Source organism: Phacochoerus africanus, chromosome 3 (genome assembly GCF_016906955.1).
Source record: "Phacochoerus africanus isolate WHEZ1 chromosome 3, ROS_Pafr_v1, whole genome shotgun sequence".
In the NCBI taxonomy this organism is placed as follows: Eukaryota; Metazoa; Chordata; class Mammalia; order Artiodactyla; family Suidae; genus Phacochoerus; species Phacochoerus africanus.
In genome coordinates, this window is record NC_062546.1 from 152,493,358 (window position 1) to 152,519,263 (window position 25,906).

Genomic DNA, 25,906 nt, shown 5'->3' on the forward strand with positions numbered 1-25,906 from the left:
AGTGGAGGAGTGACAAGAGGAAAGGTGAGGGATGGTGGGAAACGTTGAATTGGAGGTCTTGGTGCCTCCAATGATGGTCACTGGATGATCATCCAGTGGATGATTAGCAAATTTTTGGTGTTAAATATGAGAGAAAGAATCAGAAAGATCTCATCAGTATTACAACATGTAAGAGGAGCCAATTACACTTGGTTTTGCTGGCTTGGATTCCAATCTAGGCCTCAGTCTTACCTTTTCCCACCCTAACCCATTCCCCACATTGACACGAGAGGGGCATTTCGAAAACACAAATCTGATCATATTCTTTGCTTAAAATTCTTCTATGTGAGAACCTTCCCATCCCCCCTTCAGGTGTAAATTAGGTGGCCCTCCCTCTTCTGTACTTGTGTGAGTGTGTGTCAAAATGCTCATCCCCCAACACAGGTGTGGACTTAATAGGTTATAGACTATGACATGGGCTCTGACTTTCAGTTTCGTATCCCCATATTCTGCCTTGTACAGAGAGGACCCATGAATAGATATCTTCAAATGTTTGTTTATAATTTAATGTCATTTTTCATTGAGTAAGATAGTATAAATATTTCTTGCCTCACTCTTTAAATTCCTTCACTACATAAACACAGTAGGAGGATGTGGGCCTATAGCTCAGTTCTCAAGTTGGCCAAATACAAATTTCTATGAAAGTCAGACAAGAAGGCTTATGCTAATTTGCATGCTTGTGGGGGCCCTATTTTATATAATTGTCCATAAAAATGTGGCATGGAATCTTCATTATTTTTAATATAGGTAGCACATGCCCATCCAAATTAAAAAATTTAAGCAAATCTACTTTTTCCCTCCTAAATATTAGTTACTTCAAGACATTTTTAGATATTCTAGCTTTTTGTCTTTAGGTGGAGCTGTTAAAGTTAAGTAAGTGTGAATATCTGTCAAATGCAGTTCTTGCAAGAGTGCACGTACATTTTATATATTGTGAGAAAAGCATAATTAATAGCTAATTAGGATAATGAAAGTAATATACAGCAGATGTAGAGAAGACCTTGTGGAAAATTAGTATGAATTAGATAACATGTGATTTGGTCAAAGCAAGCTTGTTGAGAAGAATTAAAACAGTGGACATGTGGAGGGACAATCAGTAGCTGTCTGGCTTCTACACCTGGGGAATAATTTAATCAAGTTTGCTATTGTAACACTCAGGGCTTCAAGCTGTTCCGTTTTCACAAGTTGATAACGTGGGATTTGGGCCTTGATTTGCAACATTCCTATATGGTCAAGGTTTTGGGTTAAGATGATCACTTATCAAGTAATCTAATAAAAACATCTCCATGTGTGAGAATGGAAAAGGCATGAGAGATCTTGAGTACTCTGATTCATGCTCCACGTCGTCGAGGTACCACTTAATGAATACAAATCTAATACTTGTATTGGTAGAAAATGTAGCTCATTTTCTTTAGTGTTCATTGGTTGGCCATTGTCTAATTTTCTTCTTATTCCTTACAAATATTCACCACAATTTATTATAAGAAATTCAAATACCTTAATTCCTTGGTTGACTTATATAGCTTCATTTTTAAATAAAATACACATATTAAGGTTTCATGAGATGTTAAACATTATACGTACCAGGCACTGTGCTTAATGTTATATATACATTATGCCATTGAACCCTCACAACAATAAGGTGTAGCTGTCATTGTCATCATTATCACTGTTATCATTTTCAGATGAGGTAACTGGTCCATAGATAAAGTAATTTGTCTAAAGTTACACAGATAAGTGATGGACCTGAGGTTTGAACCCCAGAACTCTACCATGAAACCACTTGCTTTCAGCCATTATATACATGTATTAATAGTGTTGAAATGATGAGAAAAAATAATATTTTTTATAATTACATAAAGACATAGAATAGGTGTAGTCTTTTATGTGATATGTCATCATATTAACTCCCTTGATTTTTATCAAAAGTCGCTATAGGTATCTGTAGCATAGCAATAATGTGTTTGATAGATATTTTTGGTATTCTTTAGGGATTATTAATTTATGAGCTTTGGAAATCTGCTTTTAGGCAGAAAGGTTTAAGCCATATTCCAACTCTGAATTATCTGTATATAAATAGAAACCCACTGACATTATTCACCAGGAGGTCTATCTATTACAGTGTCATGGATCTACTCACAGACTCACCAAGCGTAAATATAAAACTGAATTATGGTTAAAACTAACAGCTATTCTCAATCAAAACACTTGAGTTTCTTTGATGGTCAAGAGGGACTTTGCTGAATCTATTTTTTTTTTGTCTTTTTGTCTTTTTTGAAGGCTGCACCCACGGCATATGGAGGTTCCCAGGCTAGGGGTCTAATCGGAGCTGTAGCCGCCAGCCTACACCACAGCCACAGCAACACCAGATCCGAGCCACATCTGCGACCTACACCACAGCTTGCACCAACGCTGGATACCCAACCCACTGAGGGAGGCCAGGGATCGAACCTGCAACCCCATTGTTCCTAGTCAGATCCATTTCCTCTGAGCCATGACAGGAACTATGAATCTGTTTTTTTGTTTGTTTGTTTGTTTTTAATGAAGAGCACTGTAGATTAAAATGAACATACGAAAAGTAGAGTCAAATCAAGCTTTACATTTAAATTATTAGTGTGAAAGACAAAGTATGTGACCAGTTCTTCAAATATCTTCTGAGTATAGTAACAATTCTATTACCAAAAAAGAAAAGCTGCATAGTTCCTATGTAGGTGGACTGTACCTGCTGATTGCAAGGTGCCCTTTCAAATCCAGAGATTACATCTACTTTTAACTTCTGTAGTGTTTAAAATACTTGTTCTATAGATTTTCCAAGAATATATCTTCTTGCAGTTTAAATTGTCAACTGAATTCTGTTATGAATCCTCATGAATTCCTTTATAGCAAAATCTTATTTTCCCATCTTCTTAGATGGGAAGAAAAAGAAATGTCTGCTTCAAAATCTTTTATCTTTATTTCTTTTAGGCAGGGCTCAATGAAGTGCCTTTTTTTTTTTTTTTTTCTTCTTAGGGTCACACTCACAGCATATGGAAGTTCCCAGGCTAGGAGTCTAATCGAAGCTATAGTTGCCAGCCTACACCACAGCCACAGCAACACAAGATCCAAGCCATGTCTGTGACCTACACCACAGCTCACAACAACACCAGATCCCTGACCCACTGATCAAGGCCAGGGTTCAAACCTGCATCCTCATGGATACTAGTTGGATTCATTTCTGCTGCACCACAACAGGAACTCCAGAGAAGTGCTTTCTAAGAGATACCAGGTGTTTCATCTTATCCGACTTTATTTTTTTAATAGACTTTGGATTCTAGAATACCTTTGCTTTCTTGTGAAGTGCTTTCTTAATTGAATGCCAAATGCTTTCAAAGTTTGCCTTGTCAGTTATTTTACTGTTGGTGCGTATATATGTTGGCAAATAATTTTGATAGTAATGAAGTATATTCCCTTTTAACAAGGAGGCTATTGAATAATCAAATGAAAAAATGAAATACATTTTAAGTTCATGGGAAAATATTTTTAAAGAGAGAGAAATAATGCCTACATGTAGAAATAAAGATTAAAATGTATGAATTGACAGCATAATAAACTCAACAGTTGTTTCTTGGAGGCAGAAGATGATAAATTTTAAAAATCTAATCACTCAAAAAGACTTTCTTGAATACATATAAATAAGATTAAGAATGAAAAATGCTCTGTTAAAATTGGTTAAGATAGTAAACTTAAAAGAATGTCATATAGGAGTTATCTTGTAGCTCAGAGAGTTAAGGATCCAACACTGTCACTACAAAGGCTTGGGTTGCTGCTGTGGTGCAGGTTCAGTCCCTGGACTGGGAATTTTCACATGCCGCAGGTGCAATCAAAAAAAAAAAAGTGTGTCATATAGAGCAGAATGGATTCCAAATGTGTTTCAGTTTCTGTGTAATTGATAAATAAATCCAAGAACTTTTTTTGTGAAGTATAAAAGCACAAATGTAGAAAAACCGTAGTGACTAATAAGAAAATTGAATAAAAATTCTGTAGGATAAAAGATTAAAGATACAAAACAAATCATTTTCTTATATGTCATTTATAGACTGTTAGAAAATATAATTGTAAAAGGTCCATAATGAAAAGCAAAAAAAAATGATATGTTTCATAATAAATATGAGATAAAATGAGTCAAATTGAATCAAAATGTAACTCTGAGCTATAAAAAGAGAATGAATAAATTGAAAGAGCTGTCATATCTCTACAAGTCTGCTACAGGGAAATATTAAATAGAATAAAATGATTGGCACTTTGAAATGATTTACAAAGAGTTTATAATGGAAAATGCTTATGTTATAATGTCAAGTTCTGAGAAGTATGCGTAGAAAATAGCATGAAGAAAATATGCCCAATGTAGATTTTTATAACTATTATTGGATGGTTATGATTTTTCATTTTTAGTACTTTTTGTTTTTTTCATAATCATGAATTTTTGGAATGTGCAAAAATATAGTTCAACTTTTTAACAATTTTTATCTTTAAAAATAAAGATTTTCTTTGACTTTCAAATGCTGTATTTGACCTTATGTAGGAAAGGATGGGCTTTATATATTTTTTATTTACATACTTATTTTTATTATTAAGTTTTTCGGTTTTAAATTCCCTTAGAAAGATGTACGGGACATCCTCACCCCAATTCAGATTGAAGCCGCTTACCACCTCGGGCACCACATCGTCAGCAGTAAACGAAGTACAGAGGAATTCCCACCACTTCAGCCAATTCTTCAGCAGAAGAAAGAAAAAGATAGGATTAAAAAAACAGTAGGACTGTTTTGCTTTATTTGATATATTATGTGACACATGAAGTTTTTTTTTTTTTTGAAATGTTGCATAGTTCTGGTGAAATGAACTATCTCTCTGAATGCTTTTTAAATTTTTATGATTTTTTTATGAAAAAGATTCATGATATATCTTGTTTTCCATTTTTCTTTATTTTTTATATTCCCGTTGGAATACTGAACTGAATACTTTTAAATATGCATTTAGTCAGAGCAGTGGTTTCTCATATACATAAAATGTTAATCTTCTCTCTTCTATGTCTTGCCAGTGAAGAAAATATATTTCTAAGTGAGCATTCATAATGGAAGTTAGTTGCCTTCATGAGTTCGTTATTCAGTGCTCTCATTTGTGTTCAGATTGTCTCTTTCTCATTTTTTGTCTCCTTTTTCATTTTGTTCCCTTCTTACCCACCTTACTCACGGATTCACTCACGTCTTTTTAATCAGGTTTTTACTCATTTATAAACATATGCATTTATGTTATGCAACAGCCTCTCCTTTTAAACAACTATATTCTTTTCAGCTACATCCCAGGATCCAATTTCATTTTGAGGTAGATCCTGCATTTTAACCAGTGAACAGCTTTTTAAAATTTATCCCAAAGTAGATGTTCACTGTGTGTTCATTCCCAGGTGTCCAGTTGTTCAGACTTTACTAAGAGCACAAAGTCAAAAGGATGTTTGGGGGCATGGCGAAAGCATTCATTAAAACGTTTGCTAATGGCACACAGAATGCAAAAGATGAAAGGGACATTTAAAGGTATAGTTCATATCCTATCCAGACAAATTGCCCCTAAGTTGCTTTAAGATACTTGAGTTTACAATCAGCACTGTCTAGTCTACAATATTTATATTGAATGAAGATAATAACTTAAGAGCAAATTTTCTCTATAGACTTGTATGGAAATATTTTTGCAAGTCAGTATTTTTCACTCTTCTGTTGAACTTCAGATTTCAATATCAACTTTTATTTTATTTTTTAATTCAATGAATTTTATTATATTTATAGTTGTACAACCATCATCACAGCCTAATTTTAGAACATTTCCATCCCAAACCTCCAGTCCACCCCTCCCTTCCCCCACATGTCCCTTTTGATAACCATAAGTTTTTCCAAGTCTATGAGTCTATTTCGGTTTTGCAAATAAGTCCATTTGCATCCTTTTTTTTTTAGATTCCACATATAAGTGGTAGCATACGACGTTTGTGTCCACTGTCTAACTTCACTTAGTATGATAATTTCTAGGTCCTTCCGTGTTGCTGCAAATGCCATTATTTCATTCTTTTTTATGGCTGAATAATATTCCATTGTATATCAACTACTTTTAAATGTCTGTAATAATGAACATCTCAATATTATAAGTACACAAGCCAAAATCTTAGCAATTTGTATTCATATTAGAATGATCTACATTTTGATTTTCAGAACCTGCTTTACAAATAAGAGTAGTTTAAAAAATTGTTACTTAATTATCTAGAGAATGATTTATACCTTGCCTCTCCTCCCCCTGGTACAGACAGTCTCTGATCTGACTAGCCATTTGACAGCCCTCTACCCAACTTCACATGTCATGTGCCTGGTTCTTTCTCTAACTTTCTAGATTTCTTTATTTTTTGCATCTCTCCTTCTTTCACCTATTCCTCTCAGCTTCCTTTCTTTTTTATCTCTCTCCACTTTGTCCTTGTCCAGCTTATAACTCAGGGCTTCCTATGTACCTTACAGTATCTCTGGGTCCTAGTAGAAGTCTCAGAATCAAATAAATTCTGGAACTTCCTGATGGACTATCATTTATTTCTGTTTACTATGTACTCAAAGTAAATTTTCTCAATCTCTACATTATATTATTTTCAACAAATATAAAATCAGTGTTCTACCATCTGGAAAAATTGTCATGCTTATGCGTAATAAGTGGGATCAAACTGTAGCACCAGAAAATTGAGAGGAACTCAACAAAAAAATCTTGACAGCACAGGTTTTACACACTTACAGAGATTACTATCACAGTTTGACTAAACTTCTTTTTATACAACTATTATGAAAGAAAAAATTTTTTTCACTTAAAAACATAGGCTTTAAATTTATGTAATGAAAGAACTTGGTTCCTTTAGCCCTGGAATTGTCATTTGAACCTACTGACTGATTCTCAAATTGAACTCTTCAAAAGGGATAAATAGTTATCAATTTGCTATATTAGTTTTTATTTTTCTCATGTATCATAGATGTCTTATTCTTTAAAAAAACATAGAAATATATCTACTGATTTGAACTTGAGTTAAAAATACTATCATATTTTACTTCCAGATAAACTTTGCAAGATTTTGTGCCCATGAAAATTGTTCCGCTGATTTACAGGTCTCTGCAAAAATTGGATTTGTGAAGTAAGTATAATTTACTCTCTTTTATTCATCAAGATGGGGTAATTGATGTGTGCATGTGGGTTCTAAAGAGAAAAGGACTAAGAACTAGTCCTTGGGGGTTAGCCATCTTTAAAGACCTGGAAAAGAATAGCATTCTGCTGAAAGAGATCAAGTGGTCCATACATCATTTATGTAAGTATACACTTAGAGGTTAGCACTTTTTGAAAAAAGTGAGAATATGTGAGCACTATGGTTTTATCAAGTGTGTTTTAATCTTTTATTGATACTCAGAAGATATTTCAGGATACTAATTGTGCTTTCGGTTGTCAGTATTAAAATTGTAGTTATTTTTCAGACTACAGTTGTTAAGTGCCTGTTAATAGCGTTTTAGTGGTAAAATGACCTAACCTTTACTACATAATGTTTAGTATTTTATCATCCAAAAACTGGTTACATAATTCAGACTGATGTACAAAACAATGAAATCCGTGTGTGTGTGTGTGTGTGTGTGTGTGTGTGTGTGTGTGTATTCCCACATTTGAAAGGGAATAAACTATCCCACTCTTCTAAATTCATAGAAGGGAAACAGGGAAAAAAATACATGTAATGTGCTTAGAATAGTACACACAGTGCAAATTAGATAAATATGGATTGCTGCTGTTATTCTATGATGGGAAATAAACCATTGTGATTTTGTATCATGACTAGATCCCCTCTATTGAAATGGTTCTTCATGTCAGAAGGAGAATGTGAAAATGATAAGCAGAGAAATAAAACCCACACTTCCAGTTAAGGGCTGATTGTATGCAGAAAGTGAAAGAGGAGAAGGAGGCATGAGTTAACAGGGCAAGAACATGGGAGACTGTTTTGGGGAAGTAGGGATATAAAGGAAAGAGGTTTAAATTGGGGTGTGTTGATCAGTGAGGGGTGGAAATATTAATTTCACAGAGAAAAAAACTAAAGATCAAATCTTTGAGGGGGAGTAAATTATATTTAAAGAGCTTAAAAAGAATAGGGAGTCACTCCGGAAGAGTTCAAAAAGGGTATCCCCTAGTTACTGATGAAATATCTTCCTAGAACTAAGAGCAGAACCAAGTCCACAGTGAACCAACCAATAGAGAATATGAAAAGAGTGACTTAATACTGTGATTTTGATAGCATACTGTGCTCACATAGCATAATGACTGAGAAAAGTTCATGGAAGTTGGCATTTAAAATGTGACTTATGGGGGTGGAAAGGATGTCGCTGGCAAGTTTTGACATAGAAATACCAGTGCAGTCATAGCTAAATGACAGTGATTAAGGGAAGGAGAATAGACTAGGAACAAGTAGGTTCATTGGAATTTGTATGTATTTATCGTGTTATTTGTTTAATCATGGGGAGATATAACAAGTATGAGGATTGCAGGCAGGGAAAAGAATAAATTGAACAGAGAAATTGTCTGCTTAACACTAGGGGATACCCTTCTTGAACTCTTCTCTGAAGCACTTGACAGCTGTTCACCCCCTTTTTTGAACGCCTTTTGCTTTAATTTCCATGATGCTATCCTACTCTCCTTCTCCTCATACTTCTCAACTTCCTCCTTCTCAGCTATGTTTAGAGAATCACTGATTTTGGCTCTGTAGCCATGGCTGTGGCACAAGCTAGCAGCTATAGCTCCCATTTGCCCCCTAGCCTGGGAACCTCCATTGGCACAGGTGCAGCCCTTAAAAAAAAAAAAAAAAATTCCCCTACCAGGATGTTTCCAGGGTGAGCTTTCTAACTTACACTTCTCATAGCAGTACTTCAGTAGCTTAAAATCTAAAGACTCTAGTGCTCATTCTCAGCAATTCTGCAGGACTTTTCCCCATTGAATAGTTGTACTTGCTTGGCCATGCCATAATCTCTTGAGCCTCTGTATCTTTTCATTTCTCCCACTTATCTACCTATTGTATATCTTATAAATCTCAGCTGTTTCCTAGGTATAGGCCCCCTTTTTCTCTAGCTACATAAACGGAAACCCTCCTGTGGCCCTGACCCCATTGCACCTGTGTTCACCAGTATTGTTGTGCGTGGCACACAGTGCCTGGAATACTGTAGGTGGCAAGTGGATGTTTCCTAAGAATGGAACAAGGTCCTAAAGGAAACAGCGTGTAAGTGGATCAGATTCAGATTGAGGAGCTAGCATTTGAAAGAAGTTAAGATTCTCCTTATCTTCAGCTAAGAAGCTATGAATAGATGCTTGACACTAATTAAGAAATTTTAGGAGTTCCTGTTGTGGCTCAGTGGGTTACAAACCCAAGGGTTACAAACCCAACTAGTATCCATAAGGATGTGGGTTCGATTCCTGGCCTCGCACAGGGAGTTAAGTATCCGGAGTTGTCATGAGCTGTGGTGTAGGTCGCACACGTGGCTTGGATCCTGCATTGCCATGGCTGTAGTGTAGGCTGGCAGCTGCAGCTCCAATTCAACGCCTGGCCTGGGAACTTTCATATGCCCCAGGTGTGCCCAAAAAGAAAAAAAAAAAATTTTCACCGAAGCAGCTTGAGTCACTGGTTTAGGTGCAGTTTTGATCCAGTGGCTGGGAAGTTTCCCATGTCATGGGTTGCAACAGAAAGGAAGGAGGGAAGGAAAGGACGAGGGAGGTAAGAAAAGAAAGAAAGGAAAAGAAAGAAAAGGAAAGAAAGGGAAAGAAAGAGAGAGAGAGAGAAAGAAAAGAAAGAGAAAGAAAGGAGAAATAAAGATTTCAATGTGCAAGGAAGGGGAATACAGAGAATTAATGGATGAGCAGAATAAAAATTGAATTTTTATATGGCAAGTGAGGGCTCTGAGGATGGCTTTGGGGCCTTATGAAGGGAATGGGAAAAGATTCAAAATGGCTGTTACAATAAATGGGATAGAGACTCAACCAGGAATGAGTAAAAAGGTTGACAAACAGTGTTGAGTAGCCTGCTGGGGTGGGATCACATATGGTAGAGAATAAATTAATTCTTTTCACTTAGGCAATGCCAGGATAGCCTTGAGCATCTGCAGTGGAGGGCCAAAAAGCCCTAACCTATTTGATTGATAATTGGACTTTATACTTAAATCATCCAGATTTGCTGCTCAGATAGTCCAAAAACAGTGACTGCTAACTACTTTGTAATCCAGCATGTAATTGTGGTGCCTTTGTTGAATTATTAGATGAATAATTTATAACCTTCCCATTCATGTATTTATTTTCTTCCTAAAATGCTTGATCTTCTTGGTGTTTTTCTGTCATGGGGCTTTGATAAGAAGATGAGTTTTGTGTGGGAACGATTAAGCAAAAATAAGTGGTGTTTTCATTTTCTCAAATGAGACATTCCCATTGTCACCTTGTCATCGTTCATTGAAATCTCTCTGGCCCATGAAAAATGGGACATTGAATTTCATGTAAATTGAAATTGAATATAATTGAAATTATATTACTAAGAATTCTTCTTTGCTTAAGAATGAAAATACAACTTAATGAATGAAGATATGAAATCACGAATTTGTTAGTTTTCCTTAATTATATATTTCTCACAATAAGAAATTATATTATCTACTTCACATTTTTAACTTGAAGGTAATGTTTTCTGTTGTCGAGATACCGAGTCCATTATGATTTTTAAAAGGCAGCCAACACAGGGTAAGGCAGTATTTCTCCAGGTGTGGCCTTTGAGTCACCTTCATGAGAATCACCTGTGATGTCTGGTAGAAATGCTGGTTCATAGGCCCCAGCCATCCAAACTAGAATCTATGGGGACCAGGCCAGAAATGTTCATTATTGAGAGGATTATTAGTGGCTCTTATCAAACTAAAATCTGGGAACCAGTGTTACAGTGGTTATGTGATTCAGATTTGAAGTCACACTAATCTGGTTCAAGTTTATCTGCCCTTGACTAGCTGAATGACTTTGTTAGAGAAGCCTTTCAACCTCTATAAACATCCTTCCTCGTTGATAAGAAGGTGAAATAGTACCTACTCTATAAAAGCGCTATAAAAATACAGTAATGCAGGACCAGTGCAATGCATAGCACAAAGCCTGGCACACATGAAGATCTGATAAAATTTGTTACTTTTGATAACATTATGGTTGGAATGTTTATAGGCCATGATTTAAAAAAAAATGTTTTATTGCCCAGAACGTGAAATATTGCCAATGAATTCTAAATATTTTCTGCACATGACACTGGTTATTTGTCCAAAGTTTATTATTTTTTCTGTATTGTCCTGAGAATGTTCCAGCCTGGGCCTGGGTCAATTGTTTTCCATTTTATGAGGTTTGAAGTGGCCCACATCTCAGTATAAAGTACAAGCCACACATCTTTTGCATCATTAAGAAAGTTACAGGCTTTTTCTATTAGGTAAATGATAACTTATTTGACAAATTCTCAAATGAAAACTCTTACAGTTAATTTTTAGGCCCATGGTGAAGGGTTCTGACAAAATTCTTTACATTTTAATGCTTTGAATTTAAATTATACTCTATCCAACAAAACTGTGCCTCTCCCACATAGTAGTGCTCTCTGCCTTCGCAGTCACGGTAGACAAATTGTGACCATTGTCTATGCCTTCTCCCGACTCTGACTCTATTGGCATTAATGGTATTCCCGCGTCTCAGAGCTATAAGCTTGCTTTAGGTAAATGTATTTACTCAGGAAAGAACAGGCATTTCTGACAATAATAGACAGCCAACAGCGAGCTAAATCGTGCAGCGGTACTCTGTCTCATGTTTTCATTAAGTTGAGGCTTCCTCCCAAATCTCTAAATTTTCAAGACAGTGAACCACATTGAAATGGCCTTAACACTGCAAAATGAAGATGAAGAAATACAACTTTATCAAGATTACAAATAGAGTAGCAGGTATTAGCCATTGCGTAACGATTTAAAATCGAGTCTTTCATAGAGATGACTGATCTTAATGACATTACTTCTCCTCTGTGCCCCCATCATGCTTTTGGGGTAAGTGATGGAGGCTTTTCCTGAGAGACAGTGCTTTCATATCAGTTAGGAATGCTTTCAACTGAGAGTAACAATACCCAACTAATAGTAACTTAAAAAATAAGTTATCTTACAAAATAAGCGGTCTGGAGGATGTAATTGCTCCAAAATCTGGACATCCAGGGTTATTCTTCCTTTCTTTCTTTCTTTTTCTTTTCTTTTTTTTTTTTCTTTAGGACTGCACCTGTGGCATATGGAAGTTCCCAGGCTAGGGGATGAATTGGAGCTGTAGTCGCCGGCCTATGCCACAGCTGCAGCAATGTGGGATCAAGCCACATCTGCAACCTACACCACAGCTCATGGCAATGCTGGATCCTTAACCCACTGAGCAAGGCCAGGGGTCAAACCCGCATCTTCGTGGATACTAATCGGGTTTGTTACCACTGAGCAACAATGGGAATATCCCATGGTTTTCTTTTTAGTTCTCTTGGCTTTCCCCTCGTGGCTATCAGATGGCGGCCATGGCACAAAGATTCCCAAGAAACAAAAAGGGGCTAGAGAAAAATGCAGTGTCCTCTTGTGGCTGCCTTTCCAGGAAGGGTCGTGCCTGAGCAGACCTCTTCTGATGAACCAGACTGGTGTCACCTGCTCTCCCCCGAATCCCTCCTGGTTGCAGGAAGATGGAGTCATTATGATTGTGGTAGATCAGTTAGAATCCACTCCCTGAAGCTGATCGAGGGGCTTATCTTCTGCAAGATCAAGGGATTACTACCTGAGTAATCTGGGGTTCTGGTAGCAGCTAGGAAGGGAAATCACTATTGGGTAGACAGCAAGCACCGTGAAACAAAGAGTGAGTCTAACGAAACTGTCCATTGTTTAAATGCAGGTAGGAATATATGCCTCCCTGAAGTCAGAGTCTGAGAAGAGGAATTATATGCTTTATACACTAAACATTCTAGTTACTGGTTCAATCTTCCAATCTGTGCTCTGCTGTCTTCTGCAGGATCTCAATGCATTTGTCTTTATTCAATAAAATCTTCTTAAGTAAATATCAGGTAACATATTTTCCAGTAGATGAGAATTTTCCAGTATTTAATTCTTTTCCCAAAGTCAGTAGTAAAGGAAAAAGAGGACAAAATTTTACTTGGGCCTGTAGGCCACTAGCTGCAGGCTAGTTTTTTGTCAAATAAATGACTTGTGTACCTTGACATGGGTCCATATCAGTTTATGTTATATTTTGTTCTAGCATTTTGATGAAAAACATGATCGTTATGAAGCTGTCATTCATCTTATTGAGACAAAGTGCATTCATTATATTAGGAACTGGGGACCATCTCTCACAAAATAAAACATCATTGTTCATTCAGGAAAAACATAGAGCCTGGTGCTGAAATATATGAGTCTTCTGTTTTTCCTTTCACTTATTAAGTTATGATTCTGTAAGTACACAGTACCTTGATTGATTTAAATTATGTGGATTCAACGTTGCTTTGTAAATTTCAAGTCTGCATTATGCATGTTTTAATGAAGAATGAACCACGATTCCTGGAGAAAGCTCTGGTTCAGCCTTGTCCCACTTCCAGATGTGCACCTGGTCCTTTATTATGCCTCACATAAAAAGCTGGTGGATATCTTTCTGACAGCACCTTGTTAATGAATCAGGAGACAGTAAAGTGTGTGTGTGTGTGTGTGTGTGCGTGTGCGTGTGTGCGTGTGTGTGTGTGTGTGTACATACATATATATAATATATCACAAGAGTAGAATTGTAATTATGGTAATGTGGCAAAATAGCTCAAAAATGGAAAATAGAGCAGGAACTTTGCTGCTGAAATGTGAACACTGTGTTTCTCTTTAATTTGCTGTTGTCTTGGAACCTAGCTGTTTATGCAGTGCTTTCACCTTCTGTTGCTTGTCTAAGTGCCAACTTCTTTCCCAAAGGTGTTCAGTGACTAATGCTTTGGTTACAAGCCAGAATATTTTATAAATGTCTATTTCTAGGCAGCTCTTCTACAAGTCTTAATTAAACTTTAATGTCAAGCCGAAGTTTACTTTTAGAACCTCTTAGGTTCCTTTAGTTGTAACATGATTTTAGAGATGTGGTGGGTCTGTGGGACAACTGTGTTCCTACATGTCTCCCCTCTGCCATTTAACACAGGGCCACCAAGCAGGTGCATCCTTATGTAATACACAGGTTTACAGCACAAGAATGAGTCAATCACAGCCATTCTCTTAGATGTGGGTAGTGCACTGTCACTGAGTCACAGTCTTCCACCTTGAAATGATAGCTATGGTTTAGAAGAGTTATTGCCTTGTCAGTTATCATACATCCTTCCAGAAATATGCAGCTTCTCAAACCCAGGAATTAGAAGCTAGAGATGCTGCAAATGGACATTTTCTTCATTTCTTTCTCCTCGATGTCCTGAGTACCAGACAAGGAATTAAGAGGTCTGGGTGGTCATTTCCTCTAATGCTGTGTCCCATGTCGTCTGAAATAATGAAGCTTCTGTCAGTGTTGGAATAATACAGGTTTTCGAGGTAGTAATATATCGGAAGCTGATTATACTCCTCAGTCACATTGCTCAGTGGTGGAGCCAGTAAACTTTTTACATGAACAGACAGATAGTAAATATTTTAGGCTTTGTGGGACAGAGATCTGTCTCAACTGCTCAACTCTGCTGTCATAGTGCAGAAGTGGCCACAGACGAATGAGCATGGCTGTATGCCAATAAACCTTTCTTTACAAGACCAGGCAGCAGTCCAAATTTGGCCTTCAGGCAGCAGTTTTTGAACCCCTACTCTATGGTATGCTTGCTTTTTATATGACAATGCTGTAGTACATTTTTACTTTTTATTATTTATATATAGTTCCTTATAGTATGTTTTATTTTTTTAGTGGAACTTCTTAGTAAAATTTAAGTTGGTTGCCAAAATTAGCCTGACTTGGGGGTTTTTTCAGGAATTAATTCTGAGCTAACAAACCATAAGAGTCTGCTCATAGACAGACACAACAGAATTACATATATATGTCTCCTGAAAAACTATAAAAGCTCCAAACTGGAATTGCCCAAATTCCCAATGATAGATGAAAAAAATAAATAAAGTGTGGTGTGTATGTGTATAGACAGATAGATAGAAGAAACAGTTTATAGCTTCATGCATCAATATAGATAAATCTTGCACAGAAAATTTTGAGAAAGAATTCAGATACTTGGTGATTACGTACCCAGTGATTGATTCCATTTATATGAACTATAAAACTGGGCAAAATCAGTCTGTATTAGTAAAAGCAAGATAGCAGGTGGGGGCAATGATTGGAAAGAAGGGGTCCCAAGAGTATTTCTTTGGTGTTGGCAATATGTTTTTCGTTGATCTGGGTGCTGGTTTCAGGCATGTATTCAGTTTCTAAAAATTTGCTGAGCTCTATACTTAGGTCGTGTTCATTTTTCTCTATGTATGTTCCACCTTGATGAGTAAGTTTAAAGTGGAAAAACAATTAGAATAAGAGGGGAAAAACTTTTAGGTGTTAAGGAAAATGTCCAGTTTCTTGGAGATTTATTATTAGAACTATAAAATTGGGGCAGTGTCCACACTCTAATAATTTTCTTTGTATATTCCGAGGTTCATAATAGTATGCTTCTCAAAAACTGTACTCTTTCCAGTAACCAGGTTGTCGTTACCTTACTGGTCAACTCAGCAGTTGTATTGCCACTAAAACTTTACGTTGTGTGGGCACAAATCACATGAAAGTGGTAGTAGATGTTTACTTTATCTTAATGAAAAACTCAGAATTTGCATACCATCCCAGAACAGATAAGCATGGCTGTAATTTCCCTCCCCACCCCATGGCGGTGTAAAAATTGGAGAACTTAACAAATCTTTTAAGAGTATAATCCACGTTAACATAGGTTTAATCATGAAATATTCAGACTTTCTTTATTTTAAAACAATTTTAAAATCTTCATTTAGTTCAACCTAAATAACAAAAATAGTAAAAAAAAAAAAAAAAGCAGGAAGCAACATGCCATTTTTGTCGAGTAGATGGAAGCTGTCACATTTAGAATGGATTCGCAATGAAATCCTACTGTATAGAACATGATGAAGATAACATGAGAGAAAGAACGTGTATATATATGTATGACTGGGTCACTTTGCTGTGCAGCAGAATTTGGCACAACATTGTAAATCAATTATACTTTAGTAAAAAAAAAAAAGAGAGAGAAGGAGCAACATGCTTTTGCTACTCCAGGAGAAAGAGGCTCCCTGCTCTAGTTTCCCAGAGCCTTTCAAAATTCTTGGCATGTATTTCTAATATTTGTTGACATTTGTTTATAAATCTGCCCTTCATAAGCTCTACGAAGGTGGGAATTTGTTAAACTATTCTTTATCAAAGACTAATAGACATAGTGATTTCTTATATAGGCAATTTCAATTAAAATCATCCTGCAAGTAATGCTTAAAAGCATCTATTTTGAAATTTGTTCCTTCACTCTGTCCTTAAACTCTCGTTGTCTTAAATCAATTCACACATAACTAAGAAAATGCCTCCTATGTGTTTAACATTTCCATAGTTTATTCAAACATAAATCTTCCATACAGATGTTCATCAGAATGGCACAATGTAAACCTATTGAAGAAACCTTCTAAATTCTAAATTGCTAGATGAATGTTTACCTTTTTTATTGTTATGATTATCCTCATCTGCTGTTTTCTTTTGGGTCTCATTCTTCTCTGGTTGAACTCATTTTTCTAAAATTTACATTCTTTGATATTTAAGAACATCTGTTTTTGAGGAAAGCTTATAGAATTGTGATATTCTGTAATTCAAGTTTTGAGCTCTTCTAACCATCTAGTTGATAAAGGGAATGGGTCTCCTTGTTAGAATATTCTAGCTGTGGTATCTTGAATACATTTCTTAAACCTCAAGTTCCTCAGGATTTCATGGAATGTGCATGAGCAAAATCTTCACTGAATAGTAGTTATTATGACAGATGGGGTTGACTGACTCTTTAAAATGCTAAATGACCTCACCTCCAGAAGAAGTGGGGCCAGAGCCTGAACTTGAACTCATTTATATGTTTGGATTTGCAGCAGTGTTCTCTTTTCAGTTCACAGGAGAGTTGAGTATTTCTGCAATTCTGTTTTTAATTTGATCTAGTTATTGGTAGAGGTGATCACTTGCTAGCCTTAGCAGTCCTTTCCCACACTGTGCTCACTTCCACCAAAGCATCCTCTATTTTAGTGGAAAGAGTCTCTCTTTTCTCCTTCTCTGCCAGGTTCCTCCAGTTCCCCCTTTGGCTTGGGCAGAAGCTAGTGCAAAGTCTATTCAAGGGTAAAGAATGAAAAGAAGAAAAAACACTTTTCATTTAGAAAAAAAAAATTGTTTAATTTTATTGGGGATATAGTTGACTTAAAAAGTTGTATTAGTGTCAGATGTACAACAAAGTGAATCAGTCATACATATATGCTTATCCATTCTTTTTCTCCCACATAGGTTGTTACAAACTATTGAGTATATTTTCCATTTCTTGGTCAATAACTAACTGAATTTACCTGAAACATGGGTAACTGAGATCTTTTTAACATGGATTACAGATGTTTATCTTGCATAGGGTCATCTCCTATGGTTGTGTTTCCAAATTTTATGTTCATGAAAATAAATGAAGCAAGGAGACCTTTAATTCCCAAACAAAAATTAAGCAACATTACTTGATTTTTAGACCACATGAAAATAAAACCTATCTTGCTGTTGGGAGTATGAAGACATTAATGTTGAACGTGTCCTTGTTTAATGCCGGCGATGATGCATATGAAACAACTCTGCATATCAAATTACCCTTCGGTCTTTACTTCATTAAGATATTAGATCTGGTGAGTATCAAAAACTCCAATACCATGAGACCATATGATGCTTTCTTTAATTTTTTTAAGAATGTAAATGGTAGGGAGTTCCCATTGTGGCTCAGCAGTTAATGAACCTGACCAGTATCCATGAGGATGTGGGTTCGATCCTTGGCCTCGCTCAGTGGGCTAAGGATCCGGCGTTGCCGTGAGCTGTGGTATAGGTTGCAGATGTGGCTCAGATCTGGCATTGCTGTGGCTGTGGTACAGGCTGGCAGCTGCTGTTCCAATTAGACCCCTAGCCTGGGAAACTCCATATGCTGTGGGTATAGCCCTAAAAAAAAAAAAAAATGGTATAAATCACTTCATCAATTTGAGGTATAAATATGTGGGCTATGAGTCTTAATATTCAGACTTTCAGACTTATCACTTGGGCTTCCTATGATTTTGAGACTTTCTTTATGTCCCTGATCAAAATGGCAACTTCCTTGGGAACTGAGATTAAGAGAGTCAGCTTCCTGCCTCCAAGTCCTACCATGAAACAGCAGCAATTGTCCAGTTACACAAGCAAGCTGACCAGGTGCCATTGCTTTTTTCATGGGTGCATCCTCATCTGTGGTGATGCACTTCACGGTTGGGGTCCCTACACAGGCAGTACTGGTCCTCCATGCTGGGCTCCCAGAGTTACTGCTCTGCTCTTCAAGTTCACGTACACTGTCTCATTTCCAGAGGACTTCCAAAATTCTAGGACTAGCATCAAACTCCAAAATCCTGGTGTCAGCCCTGTTGGAGACAAGTTTCTCTTTTCCTACAAGCTTGGAACATCTTTTTCTTCTTTTTTTCTCTCCTTTTTTTTCCCACTGTGTTTCAGTCATCATCAGTAAGGTATTAAAATGGTTGAATTTGAAAGAAAAAATTGTCTTGGATGCTTCTCTGCCTCTTAGAAAATTTACCTATTTCTTATCCAGTGACTATCTCTTCACACTAAGGACATTTAGAAAGGCCTTTGTCCTCTCACGAATACTTGTTACTTTCTCTAGAGCTTTGGGAGCCTATTTGCAATGATAAGAAGGAAAACTCCAATATTCAGGATATCTACTATTCATAGATGTATAGTTCCATGAATATTTGAATATATATGTATATCTCATTGTGGTTACAGTTATTACAATTAAATACCTTTATCACATTCTCACATCTGAGACAGAAGAGGGCCAATGAAGTATAGACCTAATAAATTCCTTGCCTCATGATTTTCCAAGGACACTTAGGTTAAATAGGGAACAAGAAATGTAGATAAAAGCTACAAGTCCAGGAATTAATCTGTGGAGAATTTACGTGGCTATTAGAATAAATCTATGCACATACACACATACTTATGAAATTTACTTATATTCGTATTGATTTATCCCAAAAGTAAACAGAAAATAGTCTTCCCAGAAGGTAAATTCTTTGAGCATGATTTTCTTTTCAAAAAGCATCCTTAAACATATGTTACTAACTTCTTGTTCCCTTCCTACCTGAACAAGTTATCTCATTTTTCCTTTTAGGAAGAGAAACAAATAAACTGTGACGTGACAGACAGCTCTGGCATAGTAAAACTTGACTGCAGGGTTGGTTATATATATGTAGATCATCTATCAAGGGTAAGCATTTAGCATTTGTGGTTTTTGTTACTGACATGAATATGAAATATTTTCTGTTTTCCTTGTGTTTGTGCTGCATACAAATAATGTAATTATTACTGTTGGTATTATTATTGACTATGGGTAACTAATGAAGTGAAATAAAACCAAAACTAACTGAGCTTGAGATCTTTGAAATTTTGCCTATATTCTTGGCAATGTACACTGTTTGAAGAAAAAGAAAAAGAAAGAAAAAAAGGGGCTCATGTTTATGTCAGGACGGGCATGTGCATTGTGGCAATCAATTCCGCTCCCTGGTCTCACCCTTCCCCAACACTCCCCCACCCCACCCCAGGTGGTCCTATCTGCCAGGCATGTTACCTCTGCTATACAAAAAGGTGTTTCTGGCAAGAGTCCTAACTCAAGTTGTTAAAGCATCTCTAATTTTGTCAGTCTGGACCTGCCCGTCTGTACATTCAGAGAAGGCTTTGTCTCTGAATGTCACTTGTGGAAACGCTGATGCTTTCAAATTGCCTCACACCTCACACTGGCTCTCTGTCTGAGTAAGGGATAGCCTGTGCTTCTAGAGCATTGTCTCAAATCTGCATTTCACTGAACATAAACAATAAGAAAAAGTAAAATTCAGATTATAAAAAAAATGCTTGGATTATTTTTTAAATGAGTATTCCTTGTCTGTTTTTCAGATAGATGTTAGCTTTCTCCTGGATGCCAGCTCACTCAGCACAGTAGAGGAGGACCTCAACATCACAGTGCATGCTGCCTGGTACATTTCATTGTGAAAAACAATTCTGCTAAAGGAAATGAACCCCTGACTTTTTCAGGGGTGGGGTGACCTGAGGGGAACCACGTAACTGTGTATCATTGTACGCAGGAAAAAACTTCCCTTATGTGACCTGTTAGGACAAACAAACAGAAAACCCCTCTAACATAGCGTAGTATAGCATAGAAGGAAATAGCAGTGTAAATAATGAGAGTGGATTTCTGCCAACTCTGACACAAACATTTCTTGCTACTGCTTCCACTTTTATTCCTGCTCCACACAGCATATTCTAAACCAACCTCCAAGTATGTTAGGTATGCATGGGTGTAATTAGTTCTCTCTGAAGAGGACCTTTGTACTGACTGGATTCGAAGAGACTGTTTCTCTTTGCTTCTGCAGCGAAAATGAAGGGGAAACAGGTGGGCTGAAGCATAACCACGTGACTTTAACCGTGCCTCTCAAGTATGAAGTCATGCTGACCGTTCATGGGTGAGTAGATATGGAGGCCTCCTGTAAGGCTCCGAGCTGATTTTAAATTCTGTTGCTTCTTAAACTACTGGTCAATAACATATTCAAAGTTTATGGTTTAAGAAAAAGTCACTTGTTCTTTCTGGCTCTTAACGATTATCTCGGGGTTGCAGTCCATTACTTAGCTGTTCATATCTTAATCCACTCTATAGTCATCACAGAGACCACCTCAAACTCATGCCCAGATGGAGGAGATTTCTTACTGGAAGAGCCCAGTAAACCTCTAGCAGGCCATGCCTGACCTTTCAGAGACATGCTGCACAGGCCAGGGGCCCAAGTGACAGGATATAGTCTGCATGGTTCATGCTCAGTGACAGGGAAGGTGTGAAGTTGAGAGGTGTAAGCTTGGCCAAATCACAGTTCTCAGGATATGAATCTAGCTGCATGGCAAATGAATCACAAGAGACAGAGAGCCTGCTGCAAGGTGTCCCTTTTCCACTCTTTCTATCCATGAATTACAGCATTCCTTTCCCCAGAGCCAGCATTCACGGATTCCTCACAATTTTAGAAATTGTTTGAATGGACCCTCCTCTGATTCAGAAAGGAGATGTGAGGAGAAAGAATTAAAGGAGTGTTAAATCACCTTTAGTTATTTTATTGGAAGTGGAGCCTATTAATCTTTGTTTAAAATCACATTTTTGTAGCAATAGAAGATATGAGATACAGAACAGATAGACAGATGAGCTTTTCTAGTTGCTCTCAATATAAATTACCCCTAGTCATTCTTAACGACCCATGATGATGGCATATAGCTATATAAAGATAAAATAGTGTCTGAAAATGAAGCAACTCAGTCTCAAGTTTGTGGGATAAAAAAAGCAGGGGAAAAGGGAAGCCATTCAAGGAAGAGCAGTGGGAAGCAAAGAACAGCTGATGGCAGCCTGGTTTTGAATGTTTATCTTGCCTCACCTCCTTGATTTTCTTATGATGGGTATATCCTCCTGGCTTTCCATTATCCACATCTTATTCTGGGCAAAAAATGCTCTGCAACTATTCAGCTGCTTATATCTAGAGCATTTGGATATTTGGATATTTCTCTTTTCTTTCCTGTGTAAAAGAGCCTCTAACATATTACCTCTTATTAGCTTCAAATATGAGCAATTTATGGAGTCAGGATTTCCCTAGGAAAAAATACTTCTCAAAGTTCATTACTGACATACATATGTCTAAATATAGGTAAAAGAATAACAACCTTGTATTCTAACAAAATAGTGCCCTACTTACTGCTGTTTGAATTGTTCCCCAGACTTGAGCTTCATCACAAGTAGCCAGCAGGAATTGGGGGATGGTAAGCAATTACTCAGAAATCCATAAGGGAGATTAAAGCATAGGAGGATAGTGGAGCTCTAGGGAAAAGCTAAGAATTTATCTCATATCTCTCATGTTTGCATGAATCACTAGGGCTGAGAGATAAGGAAGGGTCAGTAGAGTGAGGCAGGCAGTGTTGGGAAAGCAAGCAAAGGATACTGGTGGGAAGAGATACTGTTGCCCAAGTCAGCACGTGACTGTCTAATTTCATTACATTTTCACTAAAATCATTATATTTACCTAGAAACCAAAAGTATTCCATGGTACTTAGAGGTACCTGTAGTCTAAATGATGGCATATTTTAGATGTAGGTTATATTTAGACTATAGGGAAAGACTGTTTGTAATATGTAATCAAATAAGACAGTTAAATTAAATCCGAATTTGTTTCTTCCAGGTTTGTAAACCCAACTTCGTTTGTGTATGGATCAAAGGAGGAAAATGAGCCCGAAACATGCATGGCAGAAAAACTGAACTTCACTTTCCACGTAAGAAAAATTGTGTGATACTCGTAACAAAGTGATGCCCCAGAGGACATCATATCCCTGTGTGTGTGTGTGATGTCCCTCAGCTTCAGGAGACCACAGCTGGCTGAAAATCAGGTGCCCTTTGGTACTCACACCGTTGCCTTCTTGACCCCTGCTCCTTCTTTCCCATTTGTTTTATACCTATTACTGAAGCCCATCTCCTTATAGCACAGGTAGGAATAAGCAAGCAGGAACAGAGGTAAAGGCTGAAACAGGCAACGTTATGGGAGGAACTGAATCCACTAGAAGCAGAAATCATACAGAAATCAGAGTAGGTCAAGGAAGGGCATCTTTGAGTGCAAACCAGTGAAATCTCTTCTTGGTTCAAGCTCTTCCCAAGGCTTAGCCTTACTAAATAAAGGAAGTTTTTACCTCTGCATCACCGTTGAAGGCCCTCTTGATCAGCCTTTCAGGCCAATCATATGTGACCCGTGATGAGTGGTGCATCATTTATTTAAAAATCTTTTTAAAGAATACTATCACCATCCAGAGTATTAACATACTAATAAAGAGCTAAATTCTGTTTTTTACTGTCAAACTGAAATTTTTGTAATATCATGGATATTGATAATGAGTAAATCATTGGAGATTAGGTCCACAAAAGTATTTTCTGAACCAAAAGCACTGCTCACTCATTCTTAGAGCTGTGTAACAATCTATAGAATGTACATCTGGATTAGGTACATTATGATATTTTATAAGGTGATGCCTTTCATAATACATATCAGAATCACTTGAGGTGCTGCATCTAAAATGCTAACTCCTGGGCCTTGCCTCAGATCTGTGGAAAAATGATAACCTTGCAATTCTGGAGTCTGTACTCAAGTTGGAAAAATGTGGCCTTCTACTTTGGAGTTCCAAGAACATGCTTTTATCACAGCCTAGTAGGGGTTTGTGCTCTGATAAACAGAAACTGAGGTGGACTCTAGAAGGCCTGTTTATTAATTTATAATTAATAGTTAAGTATTATCTAGTTAAAGTACAATGCAGTGACAGGGTCTGGAGATTGTTTCAGTCTATAGGCTTGGCGAGTTGTCCAAGTGTGAAGATAGTTTTGGAGGTCTAATAGTTATTAGGAGAAGAGTTCCCATTGTAGCTCAGTGGGTTAAGAACTCTACGTAGTCTCTGTGAGGATACAGGTTCGACCCCTGGCCTTGCTCACTGGGTGAAGGATTTGGCTTTGTCACAAGCTGCATCATAGACCGCAGATGTGGCTTGGATCTAATGTTACTGTGGCTGTGGCGTTGGCCTCAGATTTACCCCCTTCGTATGCTGAAATCCCCAGATTTATCAACAATAATGAAATATCATCCCTTTACACATTATTATTAAAAATATGGTTCTGGTGGGGTTTTTTTTCCCCCTTTGGCTTTTTAGGGACACACCCATGGCATATGGAAGTTCCCAGGCTAGGGGTCCAATCAGAGCCACAGCTTCTAGCCTGTGCCACAGCCACAGCCACAGCCACACGAGATCCTTAACCTACTGAGCAAGTCCAGGGATCAAACCCACATCATCCTGGATACTAGTCGGGTTCATTACCACTGAGCCATGATGGGAACTTCCAAAAACCTGTTTTATATTTTCTGAAACTCAGTTACCTACCCTTTTTTGATTTTCTGAGTGTATTAGCATTATAATTATCCTGAATTAAGTAGATTCTTATTCACTTACTGCTGAATTCTCAGAGTGATTTTGTGAAAATGACAAAGAATTTAGAATTAGAATACCTGAGTTTTGAATACCATTTCTTGTCACTTTTTACCTTTCCATCTGGGTACCACATTAACAATTCTTACCATTTTCCTGAGTTGGCAAATAATAAAATGTCAGCCCATCTCATGGGATAATTATAAGGATACTCAATCATGGTTTTTTAGATACATAATGTGCCATACCAATGTACAGTTGGCCCTTGAACAAAACAGGTTTGAACTGTATGGGTCTACTTACATTTTTTTCAGTAGTTAATACTACAATGCTACACAAATCACCATTGGTTGAATCTGTGAATATAGAGGAACCGTCAATACAGAAAGCCAACTAAGTTATACTCTGATTTTCAGCTGCTCAGAGGATGAGTGACCCTAACCCTCGAGTTGTTCAGGGGTCAACTGTATATTATTGATGTCTTTTTCTTCGGACTATTTCTACAATAAACCAACAGCATAGACATTATGGTCTAATCAACAGCAAAAGTTGAGGGCTAGGAATAATGACTAGTTATGTTATTAACAGTTTAAAGTTAACTATGGATATTCTGTCTCCCTTTTCCATGAAGCTGTCAACACAAACCTCCACATTATAAATGTTGCATGAAACACATGGGTTCACCTAAAAAACTTGTTAGTATCTGCACTTTTATAAAAAGTATTTTTTGTGTGTTTAAAATTTATTTCTTCTTATCAGGTTATCAACACTGGCCAAAGCATGGCTCCAAACGTTAGTGTGGAAATAATGATACCAAATTCTTTTATCCCTAAAACTGATAAGCTGTTCAACATTTTGGATGTCCAGGTAAAAAAAAAAAAAAAAGTGATTCTTCAATTTTTCTAAGTAATATTGCTAAAATGGAGATTCGTGTTAACTTATTTCAGTCACACAGTCTAAGCTATAAAGTCACCGTGCATTTACTGTGTGCACTTTGAATATTGCATAAAAACTGTAGGATATTTGCAGGTGACTTACACAGTGACAGAACTGTGGTCTATTACATTTCCTTCGTGATAGTGACCTGCAGAAGTCATTTAATTGGTAGCATTGTCCATAAAGCTTGAGACCACTGTTGAAAAATTAGTATTTCAGCCTTTTATTAATAAATATTCAAATCACTACTTAAGGATCAAATTCCTGTGTTGATGATTCTATCAGAATTGCTTTGCTCTCCCAATTTCAAGACAAGCAATTGATGGATAAACCTACTCAGTAGATTTGACATGTGATCCTTACAAATATTACTTGAATTCCAGGTTTAGATGGTATGACATGCTGTTACAACATATTGTTGTGTGTCTAAAGCCAAAGAAATGTTTAATTTTATATTAATGTTCAAATGTCCATTTTTCACACTGTCCTAGTTTCTGTAAGGTTAAGGCCATTGATCAGTTTAGGACCTATATCCAACCCTCTAAAATTTCACTGGGTTTCTGTTGAGTTTTTGCTACAAAGA

At 37.0% G+C, this 25,906-nt stretch overlaps 1 protein-coding gene across 2 annotated transcripts in view; it reads left to right on the forward strand.

The window, feature by feature from the left end:
- Positions 1-25,906, forward strand: part of ITGA4 (integrin subunit alpha 4) — a 78,764-nt gene that overhangs the window by 45,232 nt on the left and 7,626 nt on the right. For both annotated transcript variants that reach the window (XM_047773011.1, XM_047773012.1), the window contains exons 16-23: positions 4,678-4,830; positions 7,149-7,225; positions 17,849-17,999; positions 19,520-19,615; positions 20,299-20,378; positions 20,775-20,864; positions 22,608-22,698; positions 25,147-25,254. In XM_047773011.1, the coding sequence (XP_047628967.1) occupies positions 4,678-4,830; positions 7,149-7,225; positions 17,849-17,999; positions 19,520-19,615; positions 20,299-20,378; positions 20,775-20,864; positions 22,608-22,698; positions 25,147-25,254 (846 nt within the window). The remainder of the gene's footprint in view (positions 1-4,677; positions 4,831-7,148; positions 7,226-17,848; positions 18,000-19,519; positions 19,616-20,298; positions 20,379-20,774; positions 20,865-22,607; positions 22,699-25,146; positions 25,255-25,906) is intronic.